This window comes from Psittacula echo, assembly GCF_963264785.1.
Source record: "Psittacula echo genome assembly, chromosome: 3".
In the NCBI taxonomy this organism is placed as follows: Eukaryota; Metazoa; Chordata; class Aves; order Psittaciformes; family Psittacidae; genus Psittacula; species Psittacula echo.
The window spans coordinates 34,183,112-34,203,249 of record NC_137736.1 but is presented as its reverse complement, the minus strand read 5'-3'; the positions used below and the strand labels follow the sequence as shown (position 1 = coordinate 34,203,249).

The 20,138-nt window shown below is 44.0% G+C and overlaps 1 protein-coding gene across 6 annotated transcripts in view; it reads left to right on the top strand.

Annotated features, from left to right (window-relative positions):
- The window catches only part of PRDM15 (PR/SET domain 15), a 50,313-nt gene extending 34,220 nt beyond the window's left edge, over positions 1 to 16,093 (top strand). For 3 of the 6 annotated variants that reach the window (XM_080612462.1, XM_080612461.1, XM_080612465.1), the window contains 10 exons: positions 1,696 to 1,859; positions 2,320 to 2,399; positions 2,999 to 3,118; positions 3,855 to 3,986; positions 4,500 to 4,583; positions 4,781 to 4,956; positions 5,983 to 6,063; positions 6,288 to 6,500; positions 7,000 to 7,964; positions 11,022 to 11,799. In XM_080612462.1, the coding sequence (XP_080468588.1) occupies positions 1,696 to 1,859; positions 2,320 to 2,399; positions 2,999 to 3,118; positions 3,855 to 3,986; positions 4,500 to 4,583; positions 4,781 to 4,956; positions 5,983 to 6,063; positions 6,288 to 6,500; positions 7,000 to 7,476 (1,527 nt within the window). In that variant the 3' untranslated portion in view covers positions 7,477 to 7,964; positions 11,022 to 11,799. Of the gene's footprint in view, positions 1 to 1,695; positions 1,860 to 2,319; positions 2,400 to 2,998; positions 3,119 to 3,854; positions 3,987 to 4,499; positions 4,584 to 4,780; positions 4,957 to 5,982; positions 6,064 to 6,287; positions 6,501 to 6,999; positions 7,965 to 7,993; positions 8,050 to 11,021; positions 11,800 to 16,000 lie in introns of those variants that run through there. The other 3 variants (XM_080612460.1, XM_080612464.1, XM_080612463.1) reach the window with 3 other exon arrangements.
- The last annotated feature ends 4,045 nt before the right edge of the window (positions 16,094 to 20,138 follow it).

The following is a 20,138-nucleotide window of genomic DNA, read 5'->3' as shown; positions in this document are numbered from 1 at the left end:
TGGAAGGAAGCAAGCAAGCAAAACTGGAGAAAGAAAGGAACATTCAGATCTTACACTATCCTTTAATTATATGCAAATTAAAATATTTACAGCATTTCTGAATTATACAGTCCACAAATTGATGAGATCAGGTGGTCCTCGAGTGGATATCTAATTTGGAGGATTAAGACTGCTGCTTATGTTAAGTGTCACTGGTTATTCATGGCTTACTTTCATTGCTAACAGGGTGGCTTTAGAAGTACTGCTGGAACATACTTTACTCAGCTGTCAGCTGAGAGAGGAAGGCTTTTTAAACCTCATACTGCATGGCATTTGCCATTTTGGAAAGTAGTAATGGGGAAAAATGGAGTCCTTAAGGCCCATTTGGAGTCTGTGCCCTTAGTGGGCAAGCACACTGTGCTGAGAGGCAGGGGGAATGCAATAGCAACCACTAAGAACAGCAAAACTAGCCAAACTGACATAGGGACAGGGGAATTTTGGTATTTAAACCACTAACTTGGCCCCTTGAAATTAGAGCTTATTTCACAGTCTACACTTAATGTAGTGAAAGTGTTCAACTTACCTTCATTTTAAAGACATGAAGATAAAAATACTTGAGTTTTCTGTTCCTATACGTGAACTGGTTTTAAACACAAACTGATTTTAAGCTTATGTCACTGAGCATAAGAAGATGAGTATCACAGCAGTTAACTACGTGCTTGCTTTCAATGTGTTGATTTTAATGCCTGACACTTAATGGGTCCTTAAACTATATAAAATTGTATGCTTCCAAATGAGGGCAGTTGTGCCATTCATATGACAAAGCTCTTTTTGGAACTGGGTCTTTTAGCACTTTTGCAGGTGTTTGTGAAGCAAACAGTTGTGTAAGGCAACAGCTGTGGAAAATGAGTATTAGCTGTAATGAGACGGAGAGTCTCTTTTTGGCTGAAAATGTCTGTTCACGCATCCCTAAAGGAGAACAACATATGAATGAGTCTTAGTGAAATACCCCTTCTGAGCTTTCTAAGAATCTGTCTTTTATTTTTTTTCTCATCCCAGAATATACTGTCACTCAGCTGTGCAGTGCTGTCAGAAATAGCCTGACTAGTTCTAAAATCAGAGCAAAAGATCGTGCCATTATGGCCCTTTCTCCTGAGATGTTGGAGCATGTATGTGTGTGCAGGGTTGCTTAGCCCAAGGAGCCGAGTAGTGGAGCACCTATCTATTGTAGTTGTAGCTCTTCCAGGAGCTGAGCTACAGTCACTGCCTTCAGTGCCTAGAAATACCAGCTCTTCTGGAGGTAGTGCCAGTGCTTACTATGCAGAGTAGATGCCCCTACCATGTCCCTAGAGCCTAAAAGACATTTTTCCCATCTGTGGCATCCTTGCTTTGACAGCTAATGGAGGTAGGACACGGCTTTCTCCAAGGCTGTTCTTAGTGTACTAGTAATTGGAGGTCCTCCACTTGTGCAGCATAGGAAGCAGAGATACTATCTCAAACTAGTTTTCCAAATGAGTTAACTAATGTCCTGTAGCAGTGTGCTTGTAATGGCCAAAGGGGTTCAAGCCTAAATCCAGCTTTCACAGTTTTTTCATATAGTGATACACAGGGTATTTGTCTGCTAGCTTTGACTCTAGATCTCATAATGTGTTGCTAGATTGTTGCTGTTCCCAAGAACATTTTTCCCCTTTCATTCACTATTGGTTCATTCTGCAGTTGACTTTCGGCAGAGGGAAGGAGTATCTGAAGCACATCATGGACGTGCACAAGGAGAAAGGCTATGGCTGTAGCATTTGCAACCGACGTTTTGCCTTGAAGGCAACTTACCATGCGCACATGGTCATTCATCGGGAAAACCTGCCTGATCCTAATGTGCAGAAGTAAGATGATGTGTTGGACTGATAAGTGAAGCTATCTTTCTGAAGTTACAGTGGCTCTGCCACCTGATGCTTGTAGAGAATTGGGCTGTACTAAAATATCTGAAACTGTATAATGGGTGTTAAAATGCTTACTAAAAGCTTTAAATATATATCACTAATGATTCGCTTCACACGGATGCTTAGTTAATGGCCTTCCAGTTTGGTCTTCGTAAAGTGTAAATCTATGATTTTGGCGAATACTTTCTAAAGAGTATCATTTGAAGATTTAGCAGTGCCTGACTGCTCCAAGCTTGCAGTGAACTTACGGGTTTCCTAAGCCTCATTTTAAAAAATAAATTTATGTTTCAGAGAACTTTCGTAGTAATAAATATTTCTAAATGACATACAGTTACTAACAGAAATGCCTGAAAACGACCCCTGTCTCAAGGAAAGAATCATGGTTTCTGGTGTCTGTTTTCAGATACATCCATCCATGTGAAATCTGTGGAAGGATCTTTAACAGTATAGGAAATCTGGAAAGACATAAGCTTATACATACAGGTAAAGATGTTGTGTTTCTTTATTATTATCAGTATTGAAAAGAACTTTCTGTTGCCAGTGCCTGCCTTATGTTTTTCAGGAGGAAGCAAGTTATGTGTTTTTACTGTAAGTTACAATAAGATAAATGTTATATTTGTGCTTTTTTTCTAAAGCAGGTAGTATTACTGAAGATACTTGGTCTAGGTACACAAGCCAGGATCCTCATTAATAATATGCAGGATTCACCTGCTACAAATCCTAATTCTGAATTCTGTTCTTCCCAAACTCTTATCCATGCTACCTTCTCACTTCAGGCTGAAAACTGCTATTGCAAAATCATTTTTAGCAGCTCATTATTATTTCATGCTATTCAGTATGTTCCTACCTCAGGCTTTATCTTTTCATTTGTTTGTTTTAAGATTTCACAGAAAAAGCCAGCTTTTCTCTCTCTCTCCAAAGTGTTTTGGTTCAGTTTGAGCTACTATATGCATGAAAGATGTGGTTGACAACATAGGTGGATTGTTGCCCTCTAATTCACCAGATCAGTCAGATTTTAGGAGATGCACATTTTTCATTAACATCTTTTTTTGTTTATGTTGTCTTTCAAATTTATTTTTAAGGTGTAAAAAGTCATGCTTGTGAGCAATGTGGCAAATCATTTGCTAGAAAAGACATGTTAAAAGAACATATGCGAGTCCATGATAATATCCGAGAATACTTGTGTGCAGAATGTGGCAAAGGTATGTCTAATGCCTCATTTTCCATTAATTGTGATACTGAATAGCAGGTGAATATCTGAATTAAACTTCAGAATTGAACTTCCATTCTTAGAATATTGGGAAGGTCCTTGGAGTGCTGTAAATCCTGCAGATTTGAGAGGTAGAAACTGTATTAATCAAAAGCCTTATGGTTGCATAAACTATCCCTAATTTTATACAATTTAGTTTCATAGCCTGCAAGCGAAAACTGATTTTGATAAAATTTGCTTCTGTTAGGTGGAGGAGCCCTTGCCTGACTGAGTTCCAATACATTTGCGTACAAAAGTGAATACAAGTTAATTTTTCCATTCTAGGTTGTTTTCAGGCTTAAGAAATAGAGTAATTTCTCTCTGTAAGAGCTTAAAGAGTCAAGGTTGCTTTGAGTTTTTTAATTGTTCGTGTTACAACTTGAACAAATCTGAACTGGTATTTCAGTGGCAGGCAGTAAGTCTGACGTCTCTAATGGTGTCTTGTCTTTGCTTGTCCCTGCTGTTTTGCTTTTTCCTCAGTGGTTACTTAGATGTTTTCCAGAGCTTTTTTTCTGGAATTGAAATAATAATGATAATGTACACTGCTACCTAAACAATTAAAAATATGCAATTGTGGACACACAGCAAATATAATCTTAGAGCTTTTGGTTAACAACATGTTCATACTGAGTTCTCCTTTAAGGTGGGAGCAATGGACTAATTGTCACGCTGTACCCTTTGTCTCACAGGAATGAAGACAAAACATGCACTTCGTCACCACATGAAACTTCACAAAGGGATTAAAGAATATGAATGCAAGGAATGTCACCGAAAATTTGCACAGAAAGTCAACATGTTGAAGCATTACAAAAGACACACAGGTGAGGTCTCTAAAGATGTACAGAAGTTGCACTGAATCAGTTAAATCCTTCCTGAAAGAACTCTTAATGTAGAATGGTCTGGGAGTAGAGGAAAACTAATAAAAAATACACATATTCTGCTTTTTGAAAAGTGAGATTTTGACTTTTTGTCAGTCAAGACCACATGATATGCAATGAAAATACACAGTTTAGATGCATTTGTGTTTTGCTTTTGTAAGAGAGGTTGCTTTGATCTAGGATAGGTCTAGAGTGTTTGGTTTGTTTTAAGTTAGTCTTCAGGTTCTCATTTCCTGAAAATGAAAACAGAATTTTACCTCCCACATCAGTTTCCTTTGGATTCATTTTCTGACAGATATGGTGGCATGGGTTAGATAAAAATAGCTGGTGAAGCTGCGTTGGTGCTTCTTATTTGGCTGTGATTTCTTTAGTATTTTTTTAGTAATATGAGACTTGGAATTGTCCCAGATACCCTAAACTGTTTTCACTCTGATGCTAAATGTGCTCTTCATGCAGGAATCAAAGATTTCATGTGTGAGCTTTGTGGCAAGACGTTTAGTGAAAGAAATACAATGGAGACTCATAAGTTGATTCATACAGGTAAACCCTCTTCCAAACAGTATCCAAAGACAGTATCTTAATTTTGTTCCTAGGCTTGCTGTAGACTTGCAAGTCTTGGAATTAGTGTTACACAGCATGTTACCAACATAAAATTGTTCCTCTTGTTGTGATGCTGACAATACAATCCTCATCTTTGGGGGCTGTTGATAACAGCGTTTCCCTCCATCTGCCACCAGTAGGAAAACAGTGGACATGTTCAGTCTGTGATAAGAAGTATGTCACTGATTACATGCTGCAGAAGCACATCCAGCTTACTCATGATAAGGTAGAAGCCCAGAGCTGTCAGCTGTGTGGGACAAAGGTTTCTACAAGAGCGTCCATGAGTCGACATATGAGGCGTAAACATCCAGAGGTGAGTTAGTCTGGAGTTTTAGCAAGTGTCTGTTAAGCATGCACTTAACTGAATCAGCCCTTTCATTATGTTATGTTTCAGTAGTGAACATATCAATTGTCAGCCCCTAAAATTGAAGTTGTTCTGATTATTTAAGTCCCTTTTCTTTTGCTGCCCCAGCTTAAATGTATATTTTTTCCTGTTTTGTCTTCATCCATTAGTGAGTATAATTGATTCTTTTTTCCCCATTGTGTTCTCTGTATTCAGAAGTGCTCTGAAAGAGGTGGTGAATAGAGACATGATGGCAGCATCTGCTGATGATACAAAATTATTCTTAGTATTAAAGATGAATGCTGACTGCAGAGAATCTGGATTAGAGGCATGTTTTGTCTAACCCAAAGGGGTTCTTTTCTGTGTTCTAAATTTCTGAATAGCTATTGTGTTTCTCCTCAGCATTTCTTGTTTAGGTTGACTGAGGCTTGTCTGTTCCCTTTGAGGCTTTTTGTTTTTATCGTTAGTATTGCTTTGCTATGAACATTTTATTATCATGATGGCTGGGGAAGAAGTTAACAAAAAGCTTTCTTTATTGATTTTTTGATTAAAAGTGCAGCTATATATCTGCAATCCAGAGGGCAATTTGTTTCAGTTCTTTGATAAGCTGAGATTTATAGATTCAGCTGCAAATAATGGAGTAGGACACAGTTGATAGGTTTATAAATAGAAATGCTAAAATAATACTTTTTCAAACACATTGTTTTCTGTGGAATTATCACTTGTGTTCTATCTAGACAATGAAAATCAACATATTCTTCTACTGTCGTCTTTAAACTTTGCTGGTTTTCAGCAAGAAGGAAAATATTAGATGCCAAAAGGTTATTTTTTTTAAAGCCATGGTTAATGTCCTTGTATTAAATGATATGTGTAACATGTTAGATTGCATCATTTTTGCTTTGTGACAGGATTTATTAGGGCACTGCTTTATTGTTTGACTGTGGTTGTCATTGTTGAACTGCTGCAGTTAACCAGCAGATACCCCTTTGCCTACAGATTCTGTCGGTGAGGATTGATGATTTAGAGCAGCTGCCAGAGACTACTACCATTGATGCCTCCTCAATTGGGATTGTTCAGGTAAATTACTTATTGCAGAATTCTGGTGGCAGCTAGGTTCCCGGCCTACTGAATGGTGAAGTGGGGACATTACTTTTTTGGTACATAACATAGCTGGGCACAGGCTGATGGGCAAGGAATGCGCTTTTTTAAAGAGTCAGCCCCAGCTTAACATGTATAAGCAGATGCAAGCTGTTATCTGCTTCATTGGTTAATATGGGTGCTGTTAAAATGTGTTTCTGCAGCCGGAATTAGCCTTGGAACAGGGAGAATTACCAGAAGGGAAACAGCATATGAAAGCTCCTAAACGTGGTCAGAAACGAAAACAAAAGTCAGGTGAGGAGGAGGAAGCTCAAGTGCCTGAGGACCCTGCCTTCAGTGAATACACAGAGAAGGAAGGTGAATTCACGGGGAATGTTGGAGATGAGACTAATTCAGCTGTCCAGAGCATCCAGCAGGTGAGCTCCAGTAGCAATGTGATGGGTAGCAGCTGTGCTTAAGAGGGATAGCCCTTCTTTTCTCCTGATAGCAAACAGAAAAAAGTGATGGGAACATCTAGAGCTAATATGATAAATTGTGGTAACATGAAGGTGAACATGGACTTTTAAAAAACAAGGAGTTGGACCATTAAGCTCCTTATGGTTGTTTTCATTTCCTTTGGTGTTACCATCTCCTTGTTTGCCAGAGCACTAACTAGCTGAGCCTGTGACTGAAAGTGTGAAAGTTACTTTGGCTGCTTGTTTTGAATATTGAATATGCCTGCCTCCCATAACGTTCTTATTTCTCTGTGGAAGTTGTTATATTACAAGCTTTCTATGTTCCTCTCTATGTGTATGACTTCTCTTGCTGGCAGTAGCAATCTGAGCCCATGAGCACTCAGGTGATCTTTCTTAATGCTTGATATATGGTGGTCAGCTGCAAGATACAAGACTGAGTTACTTTTCTATTTTTCCTCAGGTGGTGGTGACCCTTGGCGACCCAAATGTCACAGCCCCTTCCAGTTCTGTCGGGATGACAAATATCACTGTTACCCCCATTACAACAGCAGCTGGAACCCAGTTCACAAACCTCCAGCCTGTGGCTGTGGGCCATCTGACAGCTCCTGAACGCCAGCTACAGCTGGACAACTCAATTCTCACCGTGACGTTTGACACTGTCAGTGGTTCCGCCATGCTGCACAACCGCCAAAATGACATTCAGATCCAGCCGCAGCCAGAGGCAGCCAATCCTCAGTCTGTGGCCCATTTTATAAACCTGACCACCTTGGTGAACTCCATTGCTCCTCTAGGGAACCAGATAACAGAACAGCATCCTCTGACGTGGAGGTCAGTGCCTCAGACTGATGTCTTGCAGCCCCAGGCACAGCCAACGCAACAGCAGTCAGGACAGCAACAGGTTCAAACAGAGCAACAACAACAGATGTATAGCTACTAATTTATACTTCGACAAATTTTAAAATGGACAGTACTCAGAGACAAAAACACACAGACTTTGGAAAATTTCTAATAGGATTGTTTGCTGGATACCAAACAGAGATGGGCAAATGTAATGAAATGTAAGCTAAAATTGGCATAGCACCCTGCAGCACCCTAACCTTGATATTCTCACACTGTCTCCAGACCTTGCACTGTCTTAAAAAAAAGAAAAATTAAACAAATCTCACCATAAATTTAGCACCTCCTTGCACTGTGTATTTTATGCAGTAAGATTGAGATTTGACAAAAGGATCATAACACATCTTAACCAAAGCAGGGAGATCCTAAATATCACAACATTGGTGATTTACAAAACCCTTTCAGCCATACCATGTCTCTTCGTTCCAGTCTGGAAATTACATCTGATGACCTTGTTCACAGTGAGGTGGAATGCATTTGCGGTCAGCTGATGGAGACTGAAATGTAAAGACACAAATGGGCACCAGAGTAATTGTCTTTTTTTTTATCTTCTTTAGGTCTTGTATCTAACAACATTGATAAAGTAGGTGGAGGTTGGGGCTTCGGGGTGGAGGTGAGTGTGGTGTGGAAGAAAATATACCAATTTCACAAAGTATTTCCATTTTAGTCATGGTAAAAACCCTGTACCCATAACACAGTGTTAGTGCTACCTTAATCAGATAGCTGGTCTAATGGTAAAGCAACTTTTATGGTCTTTAGTCAAGTTTGAATCAAACCAATTATGAACTGAAAAAAGAATGTGATACAGTTTTATGTAATTTTTCAAAGAGCTCTTTCAGTCTTTCTCTTAGCTACTAGGCCTGAAGAGCCGGCAGTCCCCTTTGATCAAGTTCAGGATGTGAATTTTTCTTCAAATACTATTCTTTCATCACGTAATAAACATTTGAGAAAGCATTCTTTTTATATATATATACACATATATATATAGCCTTTGTACTGTACTGTGCATTCCTGGTGAGTATTTGAGTGAAAAGCACTGGTATCAATATGATTAATTATTTTTTTCATCCCCATATTGCCCTTTCTCACAGAAATAATGTATGGGTTCTATTCCTTCTGTTTCCAAAACTGATTTACAAAATTTATAGCCACGCACAAGGTTGCATGAAACGCAGGAACAAAGAATGTCTGAAGCATATTCTGCCACACGGAGGCAGCATGCCCTAGTGTATAATGGACAAGGTTTGCATGACTGGGATAAAAATAGTGGGTTGGGTCAAATACATTGTTGCTGATACACTTTCATTCCATTCTCCATACATTGATGTGCAGTGTGGACTTTTGCATGTGAAGAAGATAGTATCTTTGCCACAAAGAAAAAGCAGCTCATATCAAAAAGGAATAAACTAAAAAAAAAAAAAAATCCATAAAAAATGTTGCTGCCTGGAATCCTGAAAGGCAAATCTGTACTTCCAGCTGTAGCTGAAGAACAAGGTGCTTTGGGGCAGCAGACTGAGCCACAGAACCATGCTAAAGCTTTTTGCTGAGGATAAAGCAGCTGCTGTGTTTGACACTGAAGATAGGTTGATGGTTGTAAAAATCCTGTCTGTGCCTATCGTATTTATGAAAATGTTCTATGTATTTGCAAAAAATATGAGTAGGAATGACTTCAGCTTTGAAAGTCTGTATTAACATGGGCTACTTGACCCCTGAAGGATGCCTTATAAATGCTACAACAAACTCTTCCAAAGTATAAATGTTAATTAAAATTAATCTGCAGTGGTTTTCTTGGTGCCATAGCAGTGTCCAGATGCTCACCATGCTAGGCTCTGTGTAAAGTTTAGTTGCGACAGAATGTGTAGGAATGGGGTTTTTGGAGACAGGTTTTGTGTGTCAGGAACAGAATTACTTGTAGGTAAATGTCAGTAAGTCTGTAAAATGTCTGCATGGCAGGGACCTATATTTGACGGGACAGGGATGCATATCTCAAAGAAATTAACTTTTACTGGTGTGGGAAAAAGAATTTTTCATTCCATGGCCCCTTCTCCCTTTCTCAGATCCTTTTCAGACAAATTGTGAGATCCTGTAATTTTATTGGCATCCCAACATCCTGAGAAATACGGTTTTATGCCCCTCTATTACCAGGATTTTGTTGCTGGCTTGAGCCAGTTAAGTTTCTCATCAGCTGTCCTGTGCACAAGTGTCCCTTCACAACAAACCCACTGGTTAAGAGGAAGCTAGGTTTTATTTTTGAAATATGTTGTATGTGTTCTTGAAAGTACGTGAAACTCCCCCCCCCTTGGCCCCCAATCACTGTGTTTGGTGCCCAATTGTAAAGGCACATAATCTTTTGGCAGGGTACTTTAGATGGGTAAAAAAAAAAAGGGGGGGGGGAAGGAAATCAAATAGGTCCTAGGTCAAGTTGTTATGGTAAATAAAAGATAACATCTAAAAACATACATTTATATATGTACACATATGCATGGAGGGTTACAGTGCTGCATACAGAGTTTCTAAAAGATCAGGGTTTTGTTTAGACATATGTAAATGGTGATTAAGCTTTTCAGAAAGGAGAGGTTTTTTGCTTTAGCTGCAGAGTGAGTACATCTGTTCTGTGTTAGCACTAGTGATAGTAGCATTCATGATGCAGTGAATCAACCTGAGTCATTTCACTGTGTAATTGCCTATTTGATAAGAATTGCACATGGAGGTAATCAGCCATTATGGAGTCCTCTCTGACTTCACAAAACCTCTTTATCCTAATGTGATTCTCTGGTATTCAGTACTCTTAGGCTGCCTCCTGTGTGATTCATCCCTCCGGTGTGAATCCCATTTAGGCAAGTCAGCACCTTACTCTTTGGGTGATGATTTGTTCTAGTGGATTTCAAAAGGAATGATCACACAGATGCTGGTTGTGACTATGGTGGTGGTCACACAGAGAAGAAATGTCTCTCTTCAGTCTCCCAGTATTCCCAAGCTCATAGAATCACAGACCAGCCCAGGCTGGAAGGGACCTCGAAAGATCATCTGGTCCAGCCTTCTCTGGGAAAGGGGCCCTAGGTGAGATTACCTAGCACCCTGTCCAGTCGCATCGACTCTACCATGTCATAGAATCATAGACTAGTTTGGGTTGGAACGGACCTTCAGAGGTCCCACCCTGCAATGAGCAGGGGCATCTTCAACTAGATCAGGTTGCTCAGAACCACATCCAGCCTGGCCTTGAATGCCTCCAGGGATGGCACATCTACCATGTCCCTGGGGAGGTTGTTCCAGTGGATGACCATTCTTACTATAAAAAGTCTTAAATAACGTTCTGCTTTAGAAGGGGAAATTATAACCACTGGAAGGGCTTTGTCTAGGCCAGGCAATGGAGAGGTTTCTAAAAGCTGATCTTCTCAGAGCACTCCTTTCTGAAATGATCTTGACTTTCCCTGCAACCATTGCTATGGTACCTCATCATCTCTTGGTGTGATTTTATTATTACTGCTGTTACTAACATCCCTATGAGAACACAACTGCATCTTGGGTGTGCTGCAACATGAAAAACTTGAAAACATTGTTTTGTTTGATTTTTGTCTCAAACAGATTTTGTTTGGAGATGTTGGAAATTGATGACTTGTTGGACAGAGCTTACCTTGGATGAGCAGTGACTGCCAGCTGCTCTCCCAGCTAAGCCTTTCTCAGATGAATACCAAAGTTATACTGACGCCATTTCAAACTGCACAAGAAACAAAACTACGTAAGGGATGTGCAATCTAAATTTCCTCCGCCAATCTGTTACTGGCTTCTTCCACCGCAGGATGTGAAGGTCACTGTTTTCAGCCATGTGCTGGAGATTTTCTGTAACAACTGTTCAGCAACAAACTGGAACTACTTTGAGCCAAAGGAATGACGTTGTGCACTGCCCTATGTATTGTCAATGTTACTGCTAAGGCTGTTACTTAACTGAATGCTGTCTGTGGCTCGTGGGATCTGAAGTAACGGAGCATCAAGGTACAGAACCCTTTCTCTACCAGTGTCATTCCTGCCTGATCCTCAACGCAGCGAACGTATTTTTTTCTTTTTTCTCTCAAATCACAGTGTCTCATAGAAGTACCTCAGGACTGAAGAAAATCATTCCAAGCCGAGTTGATGACAAACACGATAGAAACACTGTTTTCCTTTATCCTGTTGCCAACCTGGCACTTTGGGTTTGCTATAGGGCAAAAGCCCTCATGGAAACAAACCTCGGTAACTGATGTCACAGGTGCAAGCTGCTCTGCTCCATGGCCTGTCACCAGAACCACTTCAAGCAGAGCTTTGCTGTGCACCGTGGTGCATTTCCCGAGGTGAGCGGCTCCAGAGAGGAGCCTTCAGCACCGGAGCGAGGAGAAACCCCGCCTCCCGGAGCCTCAGCTCTGAGCGGCGAGAGCCAGCGACGGAGCCTCGAGCCCTCGCCAGGCCTTGCCCAGGCGCCGCAGCTCCGCTGAGGCGAGCAGGGACTCACAGGGGGCGGTGCCAGGAGGGACGGCCCCGCCCTGAGCGGGGAAAACCCGCCCCGGGGAGCGAGAGGTCTCCTTAAGGCCGGGGCCCGCTCCGGGAGCTCTGCTCTGGCTGCCCCGGCGGGGGCAGCGTCGGCACCGGACAGAGGCGGTGAGAGGGGAGGCTGCAGCGCGGAGCTCGGGGTGCAGGAAGTGCCTGCACTGCTCTCCTGAGGCGAGGGTGCGCAACGGGCAGGGCTGCTCTCGGTGCTCTGGTGGAGGCCGTCCCCCAGCAGGGGCTGAGCTGCGGGACGCTGTCAGCAGCTGAAAGATGTCAGGGAAGCTGAGAGGGAGCTGGGCTGCTTGCTCCGGGACCAAACTGTGCAGGGGCCACAAGCGTCCATCACAGCGCATACAGAAAAGGAGGAGGGCAGGGAGCTGGGAGCTAGTAACAAAAAAAAGGGGAAGAGGCGATTGTCCTGCTGTAATCAGTGCTGGTGCAGGCGCACCTTGAGTAGTGGGTACAGTTCTAGACCCCACCAGTTAGGAAGAACATGAAGGTCCTCGAATGCATCCAGGAGGGCAACAAAGCTGGTGACAGGGCTGGAAGGCGTGTCCTGTGGGGAGCGGCTGAGGACACGGGGATTGTCTGGTTAGGAGGAAAGGAGGCTGAGGGGTGACCTCATTGCTCTCTACAGCTCTTCCCAAGGAGGGGAAATGGAGAGGGAGATGCTGATCTCTTCTCCCTGGGATCCATTGATAGGACGTGTGGGAAGGGTTCAGAGCTGAGCCCAGGGAGGTTTAGAGTAAACATTAGGAAGTCAAGGGGGTTTCAGCACTTCAAAAGACACAAATCAGGTTAAAGGTGGAAAGTGTATTTTATTTATTTATAAATAAAGTTATTTATCTTATTTTAGTTTAGCTGAGTTTAGTTAATTTTAGCCTAGTTTAGTTTAGATTATTGTTTCTTTTTCTGAATCCCTCAGAGCTGATGCTCACAAGCATTAACACAATGCACATGCGTAGCCAACAGCAGGATAACGCATCCCTTGCAGCCTGACAAAGGAAAGCCAGGGCAGGAGCAGTGCTATGGTGGTGTGAGAGGAGCGCAAGAACCCATCCAGAAAGGGCCAGGGAAGACCTGACTGGGGGTGGTGCTCAGTGCTACAGAGGACAGCAGCAAGTCCCGAGGCCACACTGGGGCCACCCTGGGAGTGCAGAAGGCTGCCTCCACCCGGATGTGGGGCACGAGGGCCACCTGCATGGAGCACGAGCAGCTGCCTTTGGGCCACAATAGCCCAAAGGAGCCCCATGAAGGGGCTGTGCTCGGCTGCAGAGGAAGGCAAAAAACCCCGGGGACACTTGATAGTCCATCCTGGGGGCAAAAAAGCCTTTCCCCCCCCAGCTGCAGGACACGAGGGGCCACCTTCGTGGTGCATGAGCACCAGGCGATAACCCAGAGCACCAGAACCAGAGGAGCCCTGACAAGTGGTCATGCTCAGTGCTCAGAGGAAGGCAAAAACACCCCGGGGACGGGTGCCAATCTGCCCCGGGGAAAAATTCCTTCCTGACCCCAACACGAGCATGTGAGCAAGACCGGCTCCTGGTCCACGGGCTGGTTATGCCTCTAAGGGGACACTGGCTCTGCCTTTTCTGCCTCCACCTGGAGCCATCTGAGGGGCTCCCAAGAACAGCAAAATGCTGCTGGCCTGATCTACCCTGGGGTTGAATCCTTCCTGTGCCTGGCAGTGGGAGCTCCAAAGCACTGGGGGAGGGCACTGGGCCATCTGTGGATCCTATTTCTTATGGCTACTGCCACTAACTCCCCAGAAGATGAGGGCAGCGAGCTCCCCAAAGACTGAAGCAGGATTTCCATCCTCAGATGAGCTGTGAGCATGGCCCCTCCAGGAGCTGGAAGTGCAGCAGAGAACCTCCTGCAGCTTCGGGCAGTCTTCCCCCCTCTGCCCCTCCAAGTAATTCCACCAGTGCCTCAAGGACTTCCTCTTGGATGCCTTCAGGCTGCCAGCTCTGTCCTGGTGGCAAAGCCAGGCACTCTGGCAGTGGGACATGGGAGGACGCTGCCTTATACTGCCCCGTAGCACTGTGATGCTGTGTTGGTGGGTGCTGGCACTATGACACAGGGGTGACAGGGCCCCCACAGCCCTGCCACCACAGCCCTGCTGCTGCTGCTTCACCCAGCATCCTTTGGAGAAAGGCCTTTGGAGTGCTGGCCTGAGGCAGTGCCTGTGCCCAGGAGGCCCAAGGGAATGTCCCTGCCTGTGGCAGATGCACACTGGGCACCACTGCAGGGTGTCCGTGTACATTAATCTCTATGTTCAGACTGTGTTAATAAAGGCTTGGGAGCTCCAAAGCACTGGGGGAGGGCACTGGGCCTTCTGTGAATCCTGGGTCGGGGCAATCCCAGGCACAGCTACCAGTTAGGCAGAGAAGAGATTCAGAGCAGCCCTGCGGAGAAGGACTTGGGGGTGTTGGTCGATGAGAAAATGAACATGAGCTGGCTTCAGTGTGCCCTCGCAGCCCAGAAAGCCAACTGTATCCTGGGCTGCATCAAAAGGAGCATGACCAGCAGGTTGAAGGAGGTGATCCTGCCCCTCTACTCTGCTCTTGTGAGACCTCACTTGGAGTATTGTGTGCAGTTCTGGTGTCCTTAACATAAATAGGACATGGAACTGTTGGAACAAGTCCAGAGGAGGGCCACGAGGATGATCAGGGGACTGGAGCACTTCCTGTATGAAGACAGGCTGAGAAAGTTGGGGCTGTTCAGCCTGCAGAAGAGAAGGCTGCGTGGAGACCTCATAGCAGCCTTCCAGTATCTGAAGGGGGCCTACAAGGATGCTGGGGAGGGACTCTTCATCAGGGACTGTAGTGACAGGACAAGGGGTAACGGGTTCAAACTTAAACAGGGGAAGTTTAGATTAGATATAAGGAAGAAGCTCTTTACTGAGAGGGTGGTGAGGCACTGGAATGGGTTGCCCAAGGAAGCTGTGAATGCTCCACCCCTGGCGGTGTTCAAGGCCAGGTTGGACAGAGCCTTGGGTGGCATGGTTTAGTGTGAGGTGTCCCTGCCCATGGCAGGGAGGTTGGAACTAAATGATCTTAAGGTCCTTTCCAACCGTAACTATTCTATGATTCTATGATTCTAATCACAGAATGGTTTGGGTTGGAAAGGACCTTAAGATCATCTAGTTCCAACCCCCCTGCAGTGTGCAGGAACACCTTCCGCTAGACCAGGTCCTTCAAGGCCCTGTCCAACCTGGCCTTGAACACTGCCAGGGATGTGGCAGCCACAACTTCTTTGGGCAGCCTGTTCCAGTGCCTCACTACTCTCACAGTAAGGGATTTCTTTCTTATATCTACCCTAAATCTATCCTGTTCAAAAGCAAAAAGCTGAATCTTATCTCATGGAGGTTTGTACATCCTACAGAAACACAGGATAGCACACAGAAATATTTATTCTCTCATTTGTTACTGGGTACTAACAGAAAGCAGAAGAGATTGAATCGTTGTCTATGGTTTATGGTGAGTTTTCTCAGGAAAACTGTATCAAGTTCTGTTATGCTGTCTAAATTTGAAGTTTTCTTTGGATATGTCAATATGAAAAGTGTTTTTGTGGAAAACTACCAGTCTCCTGTCAGTTTAACCAGCTGCACTGTGTAGCTTTTTTTTGGTCCAGAAATTGTTTGAAGTTAACAGGCAGGTAACGGTTGAATGTCTTCCTAGAACTGAAATTTCTGTCAGTTTGTCAGAATGATTTGCTGGTGTTATGCGCACATAAAGATGCCTAAATTTCTCATCTTGAAAACTAGGAATGGAAAAAATGCCATATATCCAAATGACAATCATATGAAAACTATAGGTACTACATGAAAATGGATATGGTAAATAGCTTTGTTTGTATTGCTGTGTGAATAATTCGTCTTCAGTCATGAGATTTCCTTGTGCTATTTAAATTAATAATAATGTCACTCCAATTTAGTTTTGTCCTGACGTTTATTATTGATATAGGCATACCTTTTGGAAAAGCTCTAACCTTTTGTATTTTTGCCATTTTTTTTCATGGTGGTTGTGCCTTGGCTCACCTAGTATAAAGGAAGAAGAAAACACCGGAGGAGGATTCTTCTGACCTGTACCATGATGCAGAGCAAACTCTGCTTGAAGTAGTTTTGGAGACAGGCCGTGGAGCGGAGCGGCTTGCACCTGTGACATCAGTTACTGAGGTTTGTTTTCACATGCTATAGGCTTTCACCCTATAGCAAACCCAAAGTGCCAGGTTGGCAACAGGATAAAGGAAAACAGTGTTTCTATTGCATTTGTCAATTGTTTTTTGTCTAAAAGTTTGTCTATTGTGTTTGGCTTAGAATGATTCTCTTCAGTCCTGAGATGCTACTACGATACTTGCACTGTAAATGGCAAGAAGCTGTTAAATTTTCTTGATTAAAAATGTTGGAACACTGTATAAAGCCACAGGTACTTCACCTTACAGTGTAACCATGGTTGGAAGACACGTTTCTTGCCTTAAAATGCCATGAGGAAGCTGTTCTGGATTTACTTGCCCTCCTGGATGCTGAGGTGCCAGTTCAGTTCAGTTCAGACGGGATTCTCTTGCCAAGCCCCTGCAGTACAGCTAACGATGGCCAACACGCTGGACTGCTTTTTTAGAGTCCACCTTACTGATCCTAGGCTTAAATTCCCAAGAGCTGAGCTGAAGGAGGCAGAGAGGGTCTGCTTGGAGTGTGGCAGGGAAGGTGAGGCTGGTCCAGGAGGCTTCAGTCTCATCCCTGGCACCAGGATTTCATCAACACCTGAAGTGTAATGCTGTTGTCTTTCTGCCATACCCCTGAACAGCTCTGAGCATTCACAGTGCCTTCTTAGTTGCTAACCCTTTTGAAAAGCTGGTTATTAGGTACAATAGCAGCAAAGCAACAATTAAAAAACTGAGTTTGGGGATTTATTTCCTCTAAAGCCAAGTTTTTATGTTCTAATGTGATTTTGCTGTCAGTTGAGTGCTTCCCTCTATTTTTATGTTTATTCATAAATTTTGATTTTAAAATGTTTTTACAGTGTCCCAAAGTGTAGCAAAATTTAAAAGACTACAAAAAAATGTAATAACAGAATGAGGAGTTGAAAATAGGAGAAACTAACAAAACTAATTTACTACAGATTTCTGCTCTTCTCCTGCCTACAGGAGTCTGAGGTTCCTGCCCTGATGCTAGCTCAAGGAAGGAGAGGACAGACGGGTACATGCCCTGGCACATTTGCCAGAATGACTTGTATAGGGATTGATAACGCTGGGTGTTGTTAAGAAGAGCAGATATCAGCTGAGCTCTGCCAGCCTTCCCCTCAAGCCACATGCTGGTTGCAGGATCTCTTCTTACTGACACAGCTGGCTGTTTTCACAGAGCTCACAGCAGTGTATCGGAGACTTGTACCTCTCATGTCAAGAGACAAATTCAAAACTGGGGGGAAAGAGTAAACCAAGAGCTGAGAAGCAATGAAATAGATTAGAAGGATAGCTAAAAACTGCGGGAGAGAACACATACTTTGCCTGCTGTACCCAGCCGTGTGGTAAATTGTGGTGGATGCAGCACTGTTCACTAAATATTAGTTGTTACTGCATTCAGGTGCTGGGTTTTTTTCCTAGCAGAACCTATATTCTGTTACTTGTATAGGGGAAAGTGTTAGTGTGTGCTCAGTTTGCCGTAAATTAAATTCAGAGTAAATTAAATTTGAATTCACACGCTTCGTGTGTTATATGCAGCAACATGCAGAAACCAGAGAGTAAGATGCTCAAATGATACGAGAACGGAGTAGGTCCACATTCATCGCTTTGGGGAAGAGAGAAAGCAAGGCTGTGGGCAGCATTTCCTCAACAGTGGCTGTCCTTTCCCATGCACAGAATAGACTTATGGGACATCTGGATGCAAGTTGGGCACAAGAGTGTCATCAAGGGGATGACACTGGAATAAAGAGGAGTGTTTTACAATCAGAAAAACAAAAAATCAAATCAGCTCATTAAAGGAAAGGGTTGGGAAGTTCTAAGCCTCACTCCTTGCACTGCCAAGGAGCATGAGATAAAAAAGAATGGCTTTCAATCCATTATACTAGCTGGTAGGTAAGAAAAATAAATTAACTGCATATGTAAGCTCTTCCATTCTCTCCACACCCGTGCCTGTGTTAACACCCTAGTTTGACCTTTCAAAGGAGTAAATAACATCATCTGACTGATGTACAAATGGCACTTGTGCCCAAGGGCCCTAGTTGTTGTACAGAATTCAGCATTGATTTTCAAAGTAAATACGGGTACAGAGATTGGGGGTGTTTGGGCATGAGTGGGTTCTTTTTGGGGCTGTGTCTGTTTTAAAAAGTAAAAAACAGTGGCTTTATTGCCCTCCCTGAAGCCCATGCTGACACACACACAAGATTTTTGCTGAAGAGACAGTGGAATCAGTGACAAAGCTACATTTTTAAAGATGCAAACAAGAAGAGCTTAGATTGCATAACCAAAGAGAAAAATGAGAAACTTTGTCCTAAAGGCAAATGCACCTACTTCGCATTCACTCTCCTCCCTTTTCCACTACATTTTTTCCCATGAAATACATGCAAATCCCAACATGCACTAAGTTTTCCTCCAGGCATGATATACTTGTGTGGTTATTTAAGTAAGAAGTGGGTTGAAAGAGATATGAGCTGTTCCTGGCAGAAAGGTCTTGGAAAAAGAGAGCTCTATTTACTGCTGTTGTTTTAAAGTTATTCAGTCACCCCTGCGAGCATTTCTAGTTAGTAAGGGGATAGCTGTCATTTTAATTACACAGCGCACACAGATTTCCTCCTAAATTTACAGTCTTCTCACAGTATGGTCAGGATTTCTGAGTCTACCTACTTTAAAAAATGTCTAGAAATTATGTGTAAGCATTTTATCAAAACGAAGAGTGGTTTAAGAAGTAATTCAAGTTGAGCAAGAACTTGCTGTAATCAATTAATGCTTGCAAGGAATCATAAATTCTGGTTGTACAGAATACTTATCAGAGTCTGGGAGCAGTAACTGAATGTGTGTGGTCTCCTACACGTGGCTGCAAAGACTTCCAGCTCTCAGTGGCACATGTTTCCAGCTAATACACTCTTACCTGTAAAGGTACCTGTGTTTGGCATGAAAGATATTGAAAACTCTACGGTTTAGTGAAAAAGAACAACACTATAAACAGAAGAATTGAAGAATGGGCAGTGGTGAGTGACATTGTTCAGTGGCAGCTACAACAGCAGTCATAGGAAGATGTGGTTTAACCACCCTAAACGAGTTTGCTGCCTGCTTCTGTTCTCTGGACATTCACCTTCCACCAGCAGCTCCCCCATTGCTGCTCATGACATGGCAGTTCAGCCCCAGCTCCACCACCAGAAATCACAGAACCGCTAAGGTTGTAAGGGACCTCTGGAGATCATCTGGTCCAACCCCTGCCAAGGCAGGGCCACCCAGAGCAGGTTACACAGGAACGTGTCCAGGCGGGCCCTGAATGTCTCCAGAGAGGGAGACTCCACGACCCCCATAAGGAGCGTGTTCCAGTGCTCTGTCACCCTCAGTCAGCGGGGGGCTAATAACTGCCACACACGCGCACACGCACACACACTGACGCGGGCCTCGGGTGAAACCGCGGGCTTCGCCACTCGCTGCACCCGGGGAAGGGGAGCGCAGTGGAAACCGAAGCCTGGACTCGGCTACCGCTCTGCTTTTCTCCCTGAGGAGAAAGACAACCGCAATCCAAGCGCGCCCGTTCCCTCCGCGCTCTGAGGGGAGAGCGCTATCCGCTCCCCGCGCGGAGCTCGACTCTGCGCATGCACACACCTGCGGCCGGACAGGTGTGCCCGCATACCTGGCTCGCCCTGCAGCTTTCCCTTGGGGTTCGTTAGTGCTGTTGGTCACGTGTATGGAGAGCCTCTCCGACAGGGCCAGACAGCTAAGGGCGGTGGGATGGGGACGTAGAGATGGCAGAGGGGGCTGCGAGTGGCTGAGGTGGGTGTAGAGACGGCGGGGGGGGGTTGTGTGTGCTATGGGCGGCTGAGGTGGGGTGGAGAGGCAGTGGGATAAGGGGGAGGTGCTGAGGGTCCGTGTCGTTATGGGTGGGAGGGTTTCAAGGTCTCTCCCAGAGTTTTCCTCTCTGGTAGCTTTTGCTTCTGGTCTACTCAGCTTGTTAGGATATTGTGGGTACCGGCATTAAGGCCACAAGGA